We start from the raw sequence: 20,630 nt of genomic DNA, 5'->3' as shown, positions 1-20,630 counted from the left end.
ATGTTTCTGTTTACATTGGTTGAATAATTAATATACCAGTAAAAGTTTCCTTTAAAGCAGATTTTTCAATTTACAAGTTTATTCTGAACACAATTAAACAGTTCCAAGTCTCTGTCACATCTCATTAAACATGATATTTTCTGTTAAGCAATCTATATGTAAACAAAAACATGGCACAAGCTAGCCTTGCTTACATTACAAAGAGATCTCACTTGGCATTCAAATTTTTGCTGACCATTAGAAATACCCGTTATAAATATTAAAAATGGGAAAATGAATTTTAAAAATTTCCACTTCAAATCGTGTCCATGCCCCTTTAATTCCAAAATCCCACCGACTTTAAATAGCAGTGAAATATATATGAATCTATTCAATAACTCCGTGCTGCAAATTTAATCCAACTACATTATTGAAGAATACTGCCTTCCTCCAATTTCTTCTTTGAAAATTTTCACCCCGAGAAAACCATTGTGTTATTATTAGTATACAGACGTCATAACTTATTTACAGAAACAAGTGCCTGTGGTGATAAGTCTTTGAAGCTCCAATGTGTTAATTTCCCCACAACTTACACGTGAATGTAAATTTCACAGTTCCATGCAAATGAAAGGCCAGTGGACGAGGACTATGGGAAATAACATGGAATGTCATGTGTATCTCTATTTGACAGTACATGTATTTTTTATATTTTCATTATAACAACTCTCTAGTTTGTTGGGAATTTGCATAAGTTATTACTTTTTCCATTGTAGTTATTCACTTTATATATCCGACAAACTAGACAGTGATTCCTTAAATATACCTGCCAGACTACCGATTTATTAATCAATCGATTTCATTCAACGTGTCGCTGTACATAACATACTGCACCTTTCAAAAGTACATGGTTGACACATGTGAGAATTTTTCATGATATCACCCGTTGATAAGTAATGTTTCTCGTTGCTAAATACTATCACGCTGGAGAGGGTCGTTTTTGCTCCCACAGGAAAACATTATATTTTTCAACTGTTTCTTGGCCAATCAAAGAATTTTACAAAAAAGTATAATAAAATTGTATTCCCCCCAGTATGCGTCTGAGATAAGGAACTTCAATTGCGTTTCCCAAATTCCTTGAGTTGCTCTTTCCAAATGAATGTGTACTATTATTTCAAATTGAGGATTACAATTTAGATTGCAGTCTAAATTTACACATGCATACATTCTGTGCGTTGCCTTTATGTATACAACGCTTCACGTCGGCATACATTTTCAGGAAGCTCGTTAATATGACGACGTGGGGCGGCGCAGTTCATACTCTCATGCATTTTTAAAATCCTTGGATAAAGTAATAAATTATTCATATTTATTTATTCTATCATAATTTCACGAATGCTGTGATGAGCTCTTATGAAAAGAAACAGTGTTGTCTTTAACGTGTAAAAACAATTAATGATGGCGGCAAAACGAGAAAAAGCATGATGTAATGCGACAAAGCATCATGTATATATCGATTAGAAAGCTTATTGCTAAATCTGAAAACAAATTCTTATTCATCAAGAAATACAGTGACACTCCACCCTAGGGAAACTTGTTTTCATTCTAAAGTAAAGTTTTCTCTGTCTTGTAGATCATTTCAATAGATCTCCTTGATCGCTGTATAGACTAGAGGTAGGTCCTAGCTGCACCATTTGATATGTTCGCTCATTTGCTAGCTGCATTACATTCTACGTTTATAAATGCATGTATCCATAGAATCAATACATGATATCACTGAACAAATGCACATATTGCTCCTAATTCAATTTCATAAAAATAAATACACACAAATGTCATTATCAAGAAATCGTATGCCGGCACGAAGCGCCGAAGCTTATACTCTCGTGTATTTTCAAAAATAAAATTTATTTCTTAAATGGAATATTTTATTAAACCATGAGAGACAAAGAAATTACAGATACTTAAAATAAGGAATCCGTAGAAGCAACAATAGGATTTAAAAAGTAGACTTCTAAAACAAAATAAAAAATACATTTTTGAAAATCCGTCGAATAGTTAACTCCTTGGACATAAGTATGCATGGATTTAATATAATTTTTTTTATCCCGAGTCTGTGGTGAGACTGTAGCTCTCTGGTCATCGAAAAAACAACAACCAAGATGTCAGTGAATAAAATACATATACATCTAAGAGTAGCAATATTTTTCCCAAAATGGGTTGGAGTTTTTTTTCTAATAACTGTAAATTTATGGTTGCCATCCTATATTCCTGCAAGCTTTCATTGAGTTCCGAGGGGTTGCGACAACAACGTGACATTGTATACGGAAGCATGAGCCATCCCAATAGCTCTCCTGATTTCTGATCACATATCAAAAGTTGGCATCCAAGGCTATGCATATTTTTCACAATATCCATTTTAACATTCAAAGACAAATTAACATACGGTTACTGTAATTCAAGGTCTTGAGGTCCAGGTGCATTTAGTTTCGAGACGTTATGATTCATTCAAAGAAAGCAATGACATAAAATGGGTCAGACTCTGAAAGTGAATCAAAAACAACGAATTACGAAATTAACAAATACTAATACACGCCCTCTGGTGACCGTTGTTTGGTTTGGTTTGGTTCAAACTGTAAATAAAAATAGCTGTCATATCTGAATTTTCATTCCACATCCGGCGAATCGGCGAAAACGTCCCGAATAGTTCTCCCACTTCCTTCGTCAGTCACCTCCACTATCAGTTCGTGGTAGGTAAGCGCCATCTTGACGGATATCGGTGCCTTCTCATCTCTTGTAGACATTAAAGTAATTTTCATTTTCCCCAAGTAGTGACAAGTCCCTTCTGTCGTAAATAAGGCTTCTTTGACCGTGGACAAGTACACTGGAATGCAGAGAAACCTCTGATCTTTTCTGTTGATGAATATCTTAGTTTTACTTTCGAATTCTCCAATCTGCACTTCCTGATGCTGTGTTATATGGATCCTAAAAACGTCACTACACAACAGCACTCCGTCAGATTCAAATTTCTTCTCATCCAGATGACTGTCTTTTTTAAAAGGCATCGCCATTCCGATTCCGTATGTATGCTTTGCTCTCATATAAATTACCGGATGATTATCAAATCCATAGAGAACACCTCCTTTCATCACCGCAAGATCGGGATCTGGAGGCATTAATATAGTCAAATCGGGAAACTTTATACGGATAGCAGTTTGTACTAAAGGAGAGAGAGCAAAACCCCCTACCATGACCACGGTTTTGCAACCTCTGCCTTCCTTCGCATACAACATCTTTAACAAGGTACTACTTATGTTCTCCAAAGCAGCAGTATAAAATCCCTTGAAGACATCCGCGTCCATGCTTAAATTATCACCATTGAGTTTCACAAGATATCCGTATTCAGACTGTTCAATCTTTAGCTGAAGTGCTTGCTTCATATTCACTTCAAAAATTCTCCGTAATACTGAGGGTAATTTGAATACAATAGGATCTGTGGATTTCGGATCAAACGTTCGTTTTCTAATTTCGAACTCTTTATGAAGTTGGGAAAGGTCGGCTTTAAAACTACCGGCAAACTTTTCCATAACATCCTCATTGACTACTTGCATCAAGAAGTTTATAAAAGCGGCGTCTACCTTGATCCCACCGTTCAAATTCCCAGTGTTGTTGGTGAGCTCAATCAAATTTGCATCGTTAGTCAACTGCAGTATTGTTGAATCAGTGCTTCCTCCTGTTTAAATCAAATTCATATATACCTGAATTTGGTGTTAAATGAGATTATAATACATATAATTGCGTCTGAATGGGTCTTGAATAACTGTCACTGATATGAACAAACATTTTCAAAAAGCCCTACAGGAGAATCAGGAAGAGATCGAGTTACTAAAAAATATCTATTAACCATCAGTAAGCAACTAGCAATTTAGATTGCTTCGACTTACCGCCTAAGTCTAACATGAGGTATTTCATGCCAAGTGTTTGAAGACATATCATTTCTCCGTTCCTTGTGTTGATTCTGTGCAACGGTGAAAACTGGCAGTAAAACGACGCAGCCTCTGCTTCAGACACTAGCGTAGCATTGTTGATGCCAACCTGAACAGGATTACAGTATTTAACTTGTAAAGCATTTCAAACTTTGGACAATATTACAAGACATTTACAAAGTATCCAAAAGAAACTTTTATTAACATCTTGTTGGCCTAGGGCCAACTGTGAGAACAATGGTGTTTTCAAATAGTCTTTCGGATGTAGTAGTTTCAGTATGGACCGTGGATATCGGCCTAGATAGCAACATTACCAGAGCACCTGACTAGTAAAACAGGGCTCTCGGGTTCGATTCCAGGTGCAGCCATAAATTTTCTCCTTTCCTATATTACATTTGGTGCCGTAAACCACCCCTCGACTTCAAGTTAAAGTCCTGTCAGGGGCAAAAGAATCAGGGTTGAGTGTCTTCGCGGGCGAAGACAATGTAAGGAGGGAGGAAAGTGTTGTAGTAAGGGTTATATCGGCCTGGATAGCTCAGTAGTTAGAGCACCTGACTAGTAATGCAGGGATCCCAGGTTTTCTCATTTCCTATATATTACACTGACATAACTTTTCTTTTCTTTAGATAACATGATACAGAGTTTTTATCAAGGAAAAATATGTCATAAATACAACACAATTGTATAATATATATTCATTGTTGTTTTAATTATTGTTGAATTGTTATATTTTTGTGTTTAGAATATTTTAGGTTAAATCTATCTCTTTCAGTAAGATGTCTTACCTGTTTGGCAGCCATTACGATGATTTGTCTTGTCTGCTCATCCCAACTGGCGGGATGACAAAAGACCCACTGGAAGGTAAAATTCTCCAATATCCAGTTTGGTTCAACACCTTTCATTGTGCTTGCTAAAGCGTCAACCAGATGGTTTCTTAGGTACTTGATGGCAGCACAAAAAACTGCCACTGCTCGAAGAGGTTTGCCGGTTTCGTCCATAATGCTGGTGCCAATGTTAGGATTCTGATTTTAAAAAAAGGGCAATATATCATAATTTTGGAATCCAATTGCAATATTAAAAGCGAGAATAAAACCTATTCATCTAACCATCCTATTTTCTTTAGAGTTGTTTTATTAGAACCACTACCACTCAAGCCATGCGAGGCACATCCAGATTAATGCACAATTGAACTTGTATATCGGTATGCATATCGTCACTTCTTTTTAATCACCTTTGCTTTACATACGTGCAGGTCTTCTTTTCCAGTCAGCGACCTTGTTTTTTATTCAATGATGAAAATCCGCCTTCATCTTTTGTTTAAGTGAAATCAATCCAGTTGTCAAGCATGAATGTATAATTTTTAATATTTTGGGTTAAGATAGTGATATATTATCAGGTCATAATCGATCCTCGAGTCAAATATGATAAACCATAATTTATTTCAGGGTCATGGTATGGACAAAACTTTAATGCATATTTCTCAGTGACCTTGATCAATGAATAATTCAAAATTCATGATACACATTCACATCATTATCAACCTTTGTATTTTTGCTTCTTCTTCCGGTTTTTTTTTTTCTTCAGATAGATAAATATTTGAGTAGAATATTTATCAGCACAATGAGCATCCTATAACTCTGAAAATATTTGTCGTTATACCAGTATCTGTAATGATCATTTATTTACCGGTTCACATGGACATCCCATTTATTAGTCTATTGGGCATTGTATAGGACCTATAAAGTAAACCAGATCATATTATTTAGATTTTTTTTTAAAACACTCAGAATTCAGGTTTACCTCATTTTGCTTCATTGTCATTTTGAACTTTCTGTAGTAATACCAGCCCGTGTGGTTTTTGTCGGCTGCTAATTGTCCGTACTTCCATTCTGCCTCGTAACCGAAAGAATGGAATCTCTTTTCTGGAGTTAGCAGTACTGTGCTCGGAACTTTCAATGTCGTTAGTTTGGAGTTTCCGGAGATCCATTCTTTGTTCACGTGAATACCTAGTCTATCATCTTGCAGATCTTTGCTTAATGCAAATGCGTACCCAGAATATGTTGTACCAATATCAATACAAGCTATAATGTCAGGTTCGGAAACATTCACCGATAGTGAACTATTCTGACTTTGTCGATATCTACAAAAAGACATTAATATCGTAAACCAAAAAAAAAAATTGATATCATTAAATAGATCGGTATTACAGAGTGTATATATATATATATATATATATATATATATATATATATATATATATATATACTTACCCCGATTCAATACGCCTACTTCTTGATCGTCTGCTTTTAATCTCTTGACGTAATCGCAAACTAGACATCTTTTAATCTAATTAAAACAAAAAGGTAATGAAAATATCATCTTTCTATTTCCCAAAATCGATAACTCATTTCGCAATGAAAGGTAATCCCAGTCATATACTTACTTGGAAAGATGAAGTATTCGAGGAACACCCATTATACACGAGTTCATACGGGGTTTGAATATGTTGTTTGTCGTCTGATTCTGAAAAAAAAAATGTTTCACCTTCTCTTGAAATCAATAAAGCACATCATGAAATCTCAATCAAAAATCCCTCGAGATCAATGGCCCTCAGAGCAAAATGACAACTAAACCAAAGTATGTAATCAATAGATATTCTCACAGTCCGCTCCTAGTTTTTCTTGAGCTGTTTGCTCTTACACCGTCCGAAACAGGGATGGAATGTTTTAATTGGAGCTGGCGACTTTGTTGGAAGAATGAAACTATCGATCAATGATTTTAAACAGCATCTCGTGTATCCGTATTTATTGCCGTTTCCATAGGTGGCTTGCAAAACTAACAGAGCAGAAATCCACGCAGGCTTACTCTTTTTTCATGCCTGACGGGTTGAACGTTCGAATGTCCCGATTGTTTAGAAATGCATGTACATCTATTAATGATATTTATCAATGGGTCAATGTCCCACTAACTTAAAAAGGTAAATATTTTATAAGAGATTCGAATGCCTTACTATCCTTTCCGTTTAGCTGATTTGTGCATTGTGCAAAAGATACTTTACACTATATATAGGTCATTGCCCCGTTGCCTTTGGCTCGAAAATTACGTAAATATTTTATGATTTAAAAACAAAGGTGTTCGGTTTAATGGTGACGTGTAATTGTAATATGTTCAAATCTGAGACTATTAAATCAATGAATAGCTGTGTGGCGTTTATCTATGTAAATTATTTGCCGATTTTCATGTACATGGAAAATCATATCATATGTACATGTATATGCAACAAAATAATAATATTCAATTTCAATAGATATCTTTATATCTGTCGTTTAGAGACATCAGATTAATAGAACCTTTAACAATATGAGTGTGGGGATTGGAAAATCCCATTGAATGGTCAAAACAGGCTCACAAACGACACACCTGCGTTATACAATAGAATTTCTCTTATAGCCAGATTTCCCTTCCCCCGAAACTTTAGAGGACATCACAGCCCAGAGTCAAATTTTCCCCCCTTTTCTGTTCTAGACCTAGATGGATAATTTGCTTTGCAATTATAAGAATTTTTAAAAAACAACATATGATGTTGAAATTGAACTGAAATAAAGATAGATACAATGTAACTTTATTTCAATAAGTGCCCACTACGGTCCGGGGCCGCTACGGTCTGGGGTCGCTACGGTCTGGGTCCGCTACGGTCTGGGCCCGCTACGGTTTGGGGTGCCCTTGGTCGGTCGGTAGACTAAGTGTTATCCGCTTCATAATTTGAGAACACTTTGCTTGACATATATGAAACTTGGCGCACTAGTTCTACCGAACCCTATTGAATCTTAGGTCAGAAGGTCAAAACGGATAAAGTATTGATTGATTGTTTATATATGGAGACGTCACCAAGACCGGTCTAGGGCTTCAAATTTAGGCCTATGCTCGGCGCTTACGGCCATTGAGCAGTGAGTTCTTTAGCGTGCTACAACTACTGTGACACGGGACATCCGTTTTTAAGGTCATTTCCAAGGACCCGAGACATTCACACCTGATGCCGAACGTTTGGCGATGGAACTGTCACTACCTGTTTGAACGACTTAGGTCTGTCGCGGCCGGGATTCGAACCCCGACCGTCCGCTTGCGGGGCGAACGCTCCGCGGCGATTCGGATAAAGTAATCTTGAGAACAATTTGCTTGACAGACATCACACTTGGTACACTGGTTTCCTCTAAGAAGTAGACGTCCCAGGCCCGTAGGCAGGATTTTTCAAGGGGGGGGGGGGGTACATAGACTCGCAACGCGAGTCTATCACCTCGCACCGCGAGGTGCCACTACGGCAGAAGCTCTGGGGTATTTGGTGCAAAATCCTGCAATCTAGCAATTTCCTGGCACTTAATTTGAATTTTGGAATCATGCCTTTTTTACTATGAATTTTCATAAAAAATCCCGACTTTAATAGTCACAATTCAAACAAAATGCCGACTTTAATAGTGCTTAGTAGTTTTCAAGGGGGGTTCGTACGAACCCCCCACCCTCCCCCCGGCTACGGGTGTGCGTCCCTAAGAGCGACTTCGGTTCGTATCCGGGTACGAACTCTAGCCACCCGAGTCGCAATCGATGTACTATAGTATTCGATATAAGACTTGCGTCGAAACTAGCGAATTTGATATGGCGTTGTCATCTTATACCAACGTTAAAAAAAGGGGGGGGGGTATCGGGATTAATAGTAATTTTCTCTCCATACATTTGATAGCACGCAATTCAACATCATGAGCTATGATCTTCATAAAACTCCTCTGGCTCAGAATCAAGTGTGTCGCCGGTCATCGCCGATTAACCACCGGATCGTTAGAATCAAGTATGCTGAATGTCATGTACGGAATCTATGGAACAGTCATCAAAGAAACACTGATTCACATTATTTTGCCAAATTGTTTTCCTGTATTTCTTTGCAAAATTAAATCTATACTGCATATGGAGACATGCGCGTGTATTTGACAACTTGTATCCTTGTGGCTCTTTAATAGAATTTTCATACTCTCTATGTACAACTTAAAACCCTGCTGCGGTTCCGCCCTCGCTAAGTAGGTCGTGAATATTCTTTATGCGAGGAAGCTTTCTGAAAGGTTTTGTGTGTCTGCATGGTTAATGGTTCTTTTTCAGCACTTCCTATTTTCACTATTTCTGAATTATTTCTACTTAGAAAGAGGTGCATTCGTTATCCATGGATATTTAGTGAAAAGTGTGGTTGAAATTTTTTAAAACGCCGACAGACGAAACTCTGGACAACAAATAGACATGAGGTTTCAGCTCATGTGAGCGAAAAGGGAGACACAGAGTGGGATTACACACAAAAAAAAAAACTGGCTGGATGATCCCACGCTGTGACTGTAAATAGAGTGGAATTTTTCCAACGGAAAACGACTAGCACAGGGGCTAAGCCAAATGTACATGGTATCACAGAGTTTGGGTCCAAAACGGGCTTAGTCCCTGTGCTCTTGAGTAAAAATTGTACAGTTTTCCATAGGATGATCCTACTCTAGACCCAGTTTTCGGATGGGTGTGTGTTAAACTATTCAATTATATAAACAGGGTATTAATTTACATATACATGTGTACTCATATAAGCCTTTGATTCTGAACGGGTACCTGTAAAATGCGAAACGAAATCGAAATGAAATCTGCCGAAACGAAAGCTACCGAAACGAAACAGATTGTATAATCGAACTGTGTAATCGTATCTCGGGTCCCTGTGAAAGTTACCACATATAAATGACATTCTCTTCCTGTTGATGTGGTCTTTTGGGTAGACTGATCCATGTTTAAGCAGTCCATCGGTTAACATCAACCACAGGGGCTAAGCCCGTTTTGGGCCCGAACCCTGTGATACCATAAATATATTTCTACTATATATGTGGTATCATATATATACTATATTTATACTCTATAAACGGTGCATTTCCAAAATTTGCAATCCACAATTTGATGACACAAAATAAATTTATTTCTACCGATAAGGAAAATTAATCGCGCTAGGTTCTATTATTTATTAGTGCCAAGGATTGCCCTTTCCCCTGGGTTTTATGAAGATCATAGCTCATGATGTTGAATTGAGTGCTATCAACTGTATGGAGACAAAATTACTATTAATCCCGATACCCCCCCCCCCTTTTTTTTTTAACGTTGGTATAAGATGACAACGCCATATCAAATTCGCTAGTTTCGACGCAAGTCTTATATCGCATACTATAGTACATCACTAACCACACCCATGATCCAGAAATTATTCTGTAACTGGCCAAAATAGCGTCAGTTACCCAAGCTTGATGAAAAATCGGGAAACGACATTAAGAGGTGTTCTAACCCAGAGTCCTGAAGGGGGCCACACTGACTTTCTGCATGAAGGAAAAAAAGGAAATTTTCTCCCCGTGGGTTGAAATAATTTCTCGGAATGATATACTATACTGAGGGTAAGGGTTTGATTTAAACGTATTTTATTGTATATAATACATGTATATACAAAAGGATCAGAAGCAAGTCCGTACATCTTACGAGTTCTTCTTATAATCTAATACATGTTACAACACACAATTGTCATTAAAAACGATACACAGAGAATACATAAATGGTAAGTGTTCTATAGATAAACAATGGAAAATGATATGATCATCAGCTAAATCTTTTGGTTTCATGAATATACGTCTGAACATAAGAGAAAATACAATTATTCAATTCAGTAGATAAGACATTATCGACCCAAAGTAGATGTGTATCAATAATAACCAAATAATTTAACCTCAGCAATCTGTTCATTAATTTGTATCTAGCAATTTAATATTTCTTACAAATAAAGAAAAAGTGATATGCGTCTTCACGCATGCTACAGGAACATAATGGAGAATCACCAATATTGCGTCTATAAAGATCATAATTTTTGAAAATTACGTGTGCGTCTCAGTTTGGTATGAATTATATTCAACAGACGAAAATCATATGAAAAGTATACAGGGGGGGGGGGGGGGGGGAGGAGGGGGGGGGGGGGTGATTGCTGATATTAGAGCTAACGCTTTTACGAAATTGTTTAATTGAAGAAGCCTGTCTTGATTCAATACTAAGGGTAAGGGTGGTCATGTGCCTCAGATCTTTGCTGCGAGCTTTCAAACGAAAGTAGGAATATATATAAAAATCAATTAACGTCTCTCAATTTCGAAAAAGGCAAGATCCCATACATTCTTATATCTATACTATGATTGTGCATGCATATCAAAATATTTCATTCGACTGCACAAAAAGATAAGATGTAGAGCGAAACAGCATAAAAATAGTTCTCTTGTTCTTAATATCACGGTTACTCCTATTTGCCAGTAAGTGCATGACTAGTTTAGTAATGGGCTTTTTGAAAATCTAAGCATTGCCATTTTTTTTAAAGAACAAAGCTAAATAATTCTAGTGCTTTGAGACCATGACGATGCCTTAACGCCATTGTTCCGTCTGACGAACTGAAAATGAAAATCCAGCTTCTTTTAGATGCTAGGTCTGCAATTTTCTAACCTAAGCTCAATACGGAGTTCAGTCTTTGAATCTGCGTTTTACGTCAATTGAAACAAAATTTTAACTTGCCATCTGACTAACTCAACAATATTTTATGTAGGCGAGTATGTACATGCATGCATTTGAAGCTCTTCATCGGTCTTGGTCACGTTTCCAAATGAGTGAAAAATTCTCTATAGACGTTAAACAAGATACAATCAATCATACGTATGACATGACGTCATACTGTGCAGTCCAATTAATCCTAAAATTGACAAACCATCAAAAATAATAACAAGAGGCCCATGGGCCACATCGCTCACCTGAGTCACCTTGGCCCATACCTGAAGACTTTCCATATATATTTGCATGTAAAACCTTGGTCCCTATTATGGCCCAAACTACCCTTTGCAAACTTGAATCTACACTATGTCAGAAAGCTTTCATGTAAATGTCAACTTCTTTGGCCCAATGGTTCTTTTAAAGCTTTTTTCTATATTTGTATGTAAAACTTTGACCCCCCCCCCCCCCACTTGTGGTCCCATCCTACCCCACGGGGACCATGATTTGAACAAACTTGAATCTGCACTATGTCAGAAAGTTTTCTTGTAAATATCAGCTTTTCTGACTCAGTGGTTATTGAGAAAAAGATTTTAACTATATATTTGTATGTAAAACTTTGATCCCCCTTGTGGCCCCATCCTACCCCCGGAGCCCATGATTTGAAGAAACTTGAATCTGCACTACGTCAGAAAGTTTTCATGTAAAAATCAGCTTTTCTGGCTCAGTGGTTCTTGAGAAGAAGATTTTTCCTATATATTTGTATGTAAAACTTTGATCCCCTATTGTGGCCCCATCCAACCCCCGAAGCCCATGATTTGAACAAACTTGAATCTGCATTATGTCAGGAAGCTTTCATGTAAATCTCAGCTTTTCTGGCTTAGTGGTTCTTGAGAAGAAGATTTTTAAAGATTTTTCCTATATATTTGTATGCAAAACTTTGATCCCCTATTGTGGCCCCATCCAACCCCCGGGGCCCATGATTTGAACAAACTTGAATCTGCATTATGTCAGGAAGCTTTCATGTAAATCTCAGCTTTTCTGGCTTAGTGGTTCTTGAGAAGAAGATTTTTAAAGTTTTTCCCTATATATTTGTGTGTAAAACTTTGATCCCCTATTGTGGCCCCATCCAACCCCCGAAGCCCATGATTTGAACAAACTTGAATCTGCATTATGTCAGGAAGCTTTCATGTAAATCTCAGCTTTTCTGGCTTAGTGGTTCTTGAGAAGAAGATTTTTAAAGATTTTTCCTATATATTTGTATGTAAAACTTTGATCCCCTATTGTGGCCCCATCCAACCCCCGGGGCCCATGATTTGAACAAACTTGAATCTGCATTATGTCAGGAAGCTTTCATGTAAATCTCAGCTTTTCTGGCTTAGTGGTTCTTGAGAAGAAGATTTTTAAAGTTTTTCCCTATATATTTGTGTGTAAAACTTTGATCCCTCCTTGGGGCCCCATCCTATCCCCGGGGAACATGATTTGAACAAACTTGAATCTGCACTATGTCAGGAAGTTTTCATGTAAAAATCAGCTTTTCTGACTCAGTGGTTCTTGAGAAGAAGATTTTTAAAGATTTTTCCTATATATTTGTATGTAAAACTTTGATCCCCTATTGTGGCCCCATCCAACCCCCGGGGCCCATGATTTGAACAAACTTGAATCTGCATTATGTCAGGAAGCTTTCATGTAAATCTCAGCTTTTCTGGCTTAGTGGTTCTTGAGAAGAAGATTTTTAAAGTTTTTCCCTATATATTTGTATATAAAACTTTGATCCCCCCTTGTGGCCCCATCCTACCACCGGGGGCCATGATTTGAACAAACTTGAATCTACAATATGTCAGGAAGCTTTCAGGTAAATTTCAGCTCTTCTGGCCCAGTGGTTCTTGAGAAGAAGATTTTTAAATGACCCCACCCTATTTTTGCATTTTTGTGATTATCTCCCCTTTGAAAGGGACATGGCCCTTCATTTGAACAAACTTAAAAGCCCTTCACCCAAGGATGCTTTTGGCCAAGTTAGGTTGAAATTGGCCCAGTGGATCTGGAGAAGAAGTCGAAAATGTGAAAAGTTTACAGACAGACAGACGGACAGACAGACAGACGGACGCCGGACAAAATGTGATCAGAATAGCTCACTTGAACCTTCGGTTCAGGTGAGCTAATAAAAACTTAATTCAACAATCTACAATCTTGTGCAAAATTAAGAATAATTAGAATATAAAGTTCCTCCCAAAACGACGAATATTCTAAATTCCCTATATTACGCGAGTAGACACTTTGGTAAAATCGCTGTTCATTGTTACTGCAACTGAGTGGACAATCGCTGGTGCTATACTCTGAAGGATTTTAGGAGAAAATAAAGATAAGAGAAACATGGGCAACATCGCTCACCTGGCCCTGCTGCTGTTCAGCTGTTGTGAATTTTTTTAATTTCACTGTTTATTCCAATGAATTTTTTTACCCCATATTGTGATCCCAACCTATCCCAAAAGGGTTTTGATATAACCCAACTGAAACGCAAAACCGAACACAACATGGGGATGCCTCAATACCACTTACATCACCTTGATATTCTAAGGCCAATGTCAAAGATCATGGTAAACGTATGCATTGAAAGGCCTTGCCATAAGAAATCTGTATACAAAATGTGAAAGCTCTCTCTTAAATATTCAGGTGATATTAAAGAAGTTAGGTTGTCAAAAGTAGGTCAAACTTCAAGGTCTAGAGGTTAAAAACTTTGGTGTCGTAAAAAGGCCTCGTCTCAAGGAATGCACATGAACAAGCATTCTGAGAGTATTGCATAAGCAATACATGCCCCAAGGTACCCCCATTAATTTTCGAGAGAACGTACATTTTTAAAATGTTGTTTGACCTTGAACTGTGGCTTAAAACATTGGTATAAAGTCACCATGTTTACCAATATCGAATTAGTTTTATGTTTCGTTGTCCATACAGTTGACACCTGTAGTTTTTATCAAGGATTAAATAGTCTCATTCAGAAGTATATAATTATTAAAATCAATTCACAAACATGTAACATACATGTATATCCTATATGATATAGGGCCCATGGCGGGTGTGACCGGTCGACAGGGGGTGCTTACTCCTCCTAGGCACCTGATCCCACCTCTGGTGTGTTTAGGAGTCCGTGTTTGCCCAACTCTCTATTTTGTATTGCTTATAGGAGTTATGAGATCGATCACTGTTCGTTATCTTCACCTTTCATATGTCACATAGTAAATCTGGGTTTAATAATTATAAAAACTCCAAACTCCGTCATCCTGTGACGTACGTACTGTTTGCCTAGTTTCGATCCAGTTCACCAATCGGAACTCCTCGAATGTCTCGCGCACTCGACATAGATCTCGGATGTAATACGATGGCATCCATGAGCGAATTTGATGCATTGCTGTGACGTCACAATTGACAATGCATCAAATTCGCTCATGGATGCCATCGTATTACATCCGAGATCTATGTCGAGTGCGCGAGACATTCGAGGAGTTCCGATTGCCAGTTCAGTTCCGATTGCCAGTTCACATCAAATCTAGATCACCGTTTTTGCAAAAAATAAATACATGGGGAAAATAATTGTGCAATTGGAACACATAACAAAACATTCATAGTTGCATTTTAATTACTTATAAATGACTTCGCAATATTACTTACTATAAACTGTTCAAAGGCCAATTTCAAATAGGCCTACCCCGCGATTTCGATTGCAGGATTGTGATAAATTGAATACTGCAGACTGATCCGACTTCGCTCATCGACTACAGAAAAAATACTCCCGTGATTAACAGATTTTATATATATTTTCATTGATATGTTCCATTTGCGATGAATGAGTTTGAAATGTTAAATTAATTAAGTAATTATCTACATAATTGACAGCCTCTAATCAGATGTTCTACTTTTACAGCCTTTCCATCGGAACACGATTCCAATGAATATAAAAAACGTAACAATATAGAAATTAATTTCTATCAAACCTGTCCATCAAACGTTACGAAATTCGAACTTGATCTGAAGTTTGCCGCTCTGAAACTAAACTGCAACTCTCAAATGAATCCTCGCAAACATAACGGAAACAAGAGGTCCGTGGGCCACATCACTCGCCTAAGTCACTTTAGCCCATATCTAAAGATTTCCGAACACATTCGCATGTAAAACTTTTATCCCAATTGTGGCCCCAAACTACCCCGGGGCCATGATTTTTACAAACTTGAATCTTCAATATGTCAGAAAGCTTTCATGTAAATGTAAACTTCTTTGGCAAAATGGTTCTTCATCAGAAGATTTTCCCTATATATCTGTATGTAAAACGTTGATTCTCTATCGTGACCCCCTCCCCCTCCTACCCCTGGGGCCGTAATTTTTACATACTTGAATCTGTACTACATCAGAAAGCTTTCCAATAAATATAAACTTTGGCTCTGTGGTTTTTGAGAAGATTTTAAAAGATTTTCCCTATATATTTGTATGTAAAACTTTGATCTCCTATAGTGGCCCAACCCTACCCCCGTGGACCAGGATTTTAACAAACTTGAATCTGCACTATGTTAGGAAGATTTCAGGTAAATATAAACATTTCTGGTCTAGTGGTTCTTGAGAAGATTTTAAAAAAAAATCACTGTCTGACTTGTTTCATACCATTCTTAGCATGCCGATTTTGGCTATGGATAACTTCTTTTGCCTAATTAAGATACAGGGCTCACGGGGGGTGTGACTGGTCAACAGGGGATGCTTACTCCTCCTAGGCACCTGATCCCACCTCTGGTATATTCAGGGGTCCGCATTTTCCTAACTCTCTATTTTGTATTGCTATATTTTTGCATGTAGAAAATCAATCCCCTATTGTGGCCCCAACCTACCCCCGAGGGTCATGATTTTAAATGACACCACCCTATCTTTGCATTTTTGTGATTATCTCCCTTTTGATGAGGGCATGGTCCTTCATTTGAACAAACTCGAATCCCCTTCATCCAAGGATGATTTGTACCAAGTTTGTTTGAAATTGGCCCAATGGTTCTGGAGAAGAAGTCGAAAGTATAAAAAGTTTACAGACAGACAACGGGTGATCAGAAAAGCTCACTTGAGCTAGCTCAGGTGAGCTAAAAAGTCTGTAAAACCAATGGGACAGACTGACAATTAAACAGAGGGATGGATGGACAGACAGATCAATGGAAAAGAAAGCTATAGTCCCTTTTGGTTTTACAAACTGACAGGGGACTAAAAATGAGAACCCTATCACTCACCATTCAAAAGTTATGAGCAAGGTTAAAGTTTAGTACAGACAGACAGATAGGGAAAAAACAATATGCACCCTGACTTTAGTCGCTGGGGCATAAAAAAAAACAACCTTGAATCCATACAACTTGGACATTTGCATTTAGATATGATTTAGTGTGGCCCTGCTATTCTTGGAAAGAATTGGTTTTGACAATTTCCTGTAGTATATTCCCATAAAAAAACCTATGATCACCAATTGTGGCCCCCTCCTACCCCTGAACTGGACAAACTTGAATTTGAACAACCAGTAGCTGCTGGTGAATCAAAATAACTAATCATGGCCCAGCTGTTGTTGAATATTTTTAATCATGGCACTCAGTGTTCTTGAGGTGAATTTTTTTAAAGAATATTTTTCCTAAATATCCACATGTAAAACTTTCTCTCCTATTGTGGCCCCACCCTACCCCCGAGGGTCATGATTTGATCAAACTTGAATCTACTTCATGTAGGAAAATTTTCTTTTCTGGCACAATGGTTCTTTGAAAAGATTTTTAAATGACACCACTCTGTTTTTACCTCTTCTTGATTATCTCCAATTTGGAGGTGGTATGGTCCTTCCTTTGAATATAATTGAATCCTCTTTACCAAAGGATGATGTGTGCCAAGTTTTATTGAAATTGGCCCTGTGGTTCTTGAAAAGAGGATTTTTAAAAGATGCCACAAATTTTCAATAAACCTTAATCAATTTATCTTCCCTTGAAAAGGGGTGTTGTTCCTCATTTGAATAAACTTAAATCCTCTTTACCCAAGCATGCTTTGTGGCAAATTTGGTTGAAATTACCCCAGTGGTTCTTGAGAAGAAGTCGAAGATGTGAAAAGTTTATGGATAGACAGAAAAGCTCACTTGAGCTTTCAGCTCACGTGAGCTAACAAGAGATCCACAGGCCTTATCAGTCACCTGAGCATTAGTTAAAAGTATCACTAACCCCTTGGGCAATGAAGTCTAGAATGATTTTCCTGTTCTGCATATCTATGAACTTAATTCTAATATCTAACGTACAGCAGTATAAAACAAGACCTGTTCTTAAAACACAAATGCCCCTGAAAGTGCCCATACTGATGAATGACTTTACACAATATTTATATAGGTTATAGACTTTGTATGGGAAAATATGATCACCAAGTTTTTTGGCGCATAGACGCCCGCAAACTTTTAAAGAAAAAAGAGGAGATGAAATTGAAAGTATATAATAAGGAACAATATGTTATATTAACACATTACGACTATTTTGGACCTGCCCTAGATTAATCAAAACCCTGAGGTTGTAAAATTCACAATTTTGGTACACCCTTTTTTGTTTTTCCTAAATTTATACAGTATCAGTAGAATTAAAGGAGTAGTCTCTCAAATGATACTTCTCTCAAATGATATAAGAAAATAATCACTAATAATTTGCCATCCTGGAATTAAATCCCCTTCCCCTGAGATCATGAACTTTAAAATTTTGGTAAAGGACTATTTGCTCCTTCTGAATATCCAATTAGTTTCAATTCCGAAACCTGCATGCAGAAAGCCGGGGTTCGAATCCCAGCCGCGACAAACCTAAATCGTTAAAATAAGTAGTGACAGTTCCATCGCCATATGCTCGGCATCAGGTGTGAATGTCACAGGTTTTCAGAGATGACCTTAAAAACGGATGTCCTGTGTCAATGTAGGTGTGGCACGCTAAAGAACCCTCATTGCTTGGCGACGTCTCCATATGAGTGAAAATTTGCGAGAGAGACGTTAAACAAGATACAAACAATCAATTCTGAAACAGTAGCATTAAAGTTTGGCCCCTCTCTGGAGTCAGAACCTCTATACAGGAGATCATGAAAACAGTTTTGGTAGAGGTCTTCCTGCCCTACAAGCATTTAGCTTTTCTTTAAGATATGCAGTTGTAGAGATTTTATTTTTTAAAATTGGTATATTTTTGGCATTTTTTGTCCTACCCATGCTTCATACTAAATTTGAAAAGAATTAGAATGGTGGTTATCAAGAAGAAATTAAAAATGGTAATGCATGATCATGGATAATGACAGACGCAGACCAATTGCAATAGGTCACCAGAGTGACTCAAGTGACCTAAATAATGAGGCTTTATATCGTGAATGGCCCTACACCATCACTCTCATATCATTTGAAATTTGAAGTACAGACTAGTACAAATATTTTACAAAATTAAAAGGCTCTAGCATGAAGACTAGAAGAACTGACCAATTAGTTAAAAAAAAAATTAAATAAAGAGTTTTTTACTCTATACTGTAAGAGATGTTAGGTAGACAAACCTTTGTTCTGAATCCCTCATCCAATGTCCATGAATGAACTGGTATGGGCAACACTATATCAACCTAATAAATCATCTCAAGGACATATATATAATTATAGTTCTGAATTTTTCATCATATTGACATGCTACTCCATATAATTAAATGATCTTTTTAAGCATCCAATGTCAGCCTCAGTACTGTTATTACCTGGTTGATTGTATGTTACTTGGAGTGAATGACAAATGTTGAAGGAAACTTAAATTCGACCATTCAGTTTTAATTCAATACAAGAACCTTAGTACTCAATTCATAAAAATCAATTGCTCTCAATAAGTGATAAGTTATAGATTAAGTTTCATTCTGATCACGGCTCATGTTATAATGAATTAATGAAATGATACACCTTGAATGAGGCTAAATATTGAAGGAAGGAATTTAATTTTGGGGCATATCATATGGTATAACCTGGTTTGGGTTGGTTTAGGCTTTATAATCTGCGAAGTCTATTTATCAAAATTGTAAACATAGTTATTGAAGGTGAAGTTTGCTACGAACTTCATAACGGAAAACATATGAAAGCTACGCATGTAATACATATTTCACTGTACTTTTAAGATCGACTTTGATGTCGCTCCAACAGAGATTGAGAAAGTATGAGAAATTGACACCACACAAAACAAGTTTTCAAATATCAGAAAATGCATATACATGTAGATCTAATAGCTGTGATTTTTACTCTATACACTATGTCAGAAATGAGAGTAAAATATAATAATATAAAAGATAAATTTCATTTCTTAAAATACCCGACACTTTGAAAAGCAATGCTTCATATCAGCATACTTTTCATTAGCGTCACAGTTCACGCCCTCCTGTATTTTCAAATATGAAACTTATTTCTTAAATATATAAATCATTCATCCATTGTATATGATCAATGTCAAAGCAAACTACTTGTACTGTAGCTGCAATAATGTAGCCCTCTCTGATTTTTTTTTTTTTTTTTTTTTTTAGGGAGACTAAAAAAACATTGGATAGGGCTACATTATTGCAGCTACTTGTACCGGTAAAACATTGATAAATAGAAATTCTTAATTCAAAATCTAGACTGAATATGATATTCTACAAGATTTTTTTTTAAAGATAATTTAAAGAGATCTAAAACATGTCACTGCAGGTGGTGGATCTGCAAGGAGAGATTTGGAAATTAAACACCTAGAATGACTTAATCACTTGGTTTTCCAAAAGATCTGCTGAATCATTTCAAATACATAGAGAATTTTTATGGTGGCATATTTCTACCATCACTTGTTAGATAATTATGTTGACTTATCAGATAATTATATCAACTTCTCATTTATTTAATTATAACAACTTGTGGGATGATTATTTCTACTGATAACAACAAGCTAATTCAAATTTTCTCATTATATTTTTAATTCTGATATACCAATGCCATTTTCTGACATCTAATTTCTGTCTTAAACATATGAAAAGTCAACATCATGATCTGACAAAATGACATATCAGCTGACAAGTCAACATAAAGATCTG

At 36.8% G+C, this 20,630-nt stretch overlaps 1 protein-coding gene across 2 annotated transcripts; it reads right to left on the bottom strand.

The window, feature by feature from the left end:
• Window positions 1-1,890: 1,890 nt before the first annotated feature.
• Window positions 1,891-19,267, bottom strand: LOC125679254 (heat shock 70 kDa protein 12A-like). 2 transcript variants are annotated; one of them, XM_056154496.1, is made up of 7 exons: window positions 19,095-19,267; window positions 6,406-6,485; window positions 6,233-6,308; window positions 5,763-6,102; window positions 4,748-4,984; window positions 3,921-4,071; window positions 1,891-3,709 (listed from the first exon to the last, which is right to left on the bottom strand). In XM_056154496.1, the coding sequence occupies exons 3-7, from the start codon at window positions 6,298-6,300 to the stop codon at window positions 2,643-2,645; spliced, it is 1,863 nt and encodes a 620-aa protein (XP_056010471.1). In that variant the 5' UTR covers window positions 6,301-6,308; window positions 6,406-6,485; window positions 19,095-19,267; the 3' UTR covers window positions 1,891-2,642. The 2 variants fall into 2 exon arrangements, with proteins under 2 accessions (XP_056010471.1, XP_048774294.1); XM_048918337.2 differs by lacking the exon at window positions 19,095-19,267 and adding an exon at window positions 6,625-6,741.
• Window positions 19,268-20,630: the final 1,363 nt, after the last annotated feature.

Source organism: Ostrea edulis, chromosome 2 (genome assembly GCF_947568905.1).
Source record: "Ostrea edulis chromosome 2, xbOstEdul1.1, whole genome shotgun sequence".
NCBI lineage: Eukaryota > Metazoa > Mollusca > Bivalvia > Ostreida > Ostreidae > Ostrea > Ostrea edulis.
This window is presented reverse-complemented; position numbering and strand designations above follow the sequence as displayed.

Coding starts and splice junctions, on each gene's coding strand:
- LOC125679254 (XM_056154496.1), bottom strand. CDS start 6,300: ATGTCTAGTTTGCGATTACGTCAAGAGATTAAAAGCAGACGATCAAGA. Junction 4,985..5,762: donor TGACAATGAAGCAAAATGAG/GTAAACCTGAAT, acceptor TTTTAAAATCAG/AATCCTAACATTGGCACCAG. Junction 3,710..3,920: donor CCTCATGTTAGACTTAGGCG/GTAAGTCGAAGC, acceptor TGATTTAAACAG/GAGGAAGCACTGATTCAACA.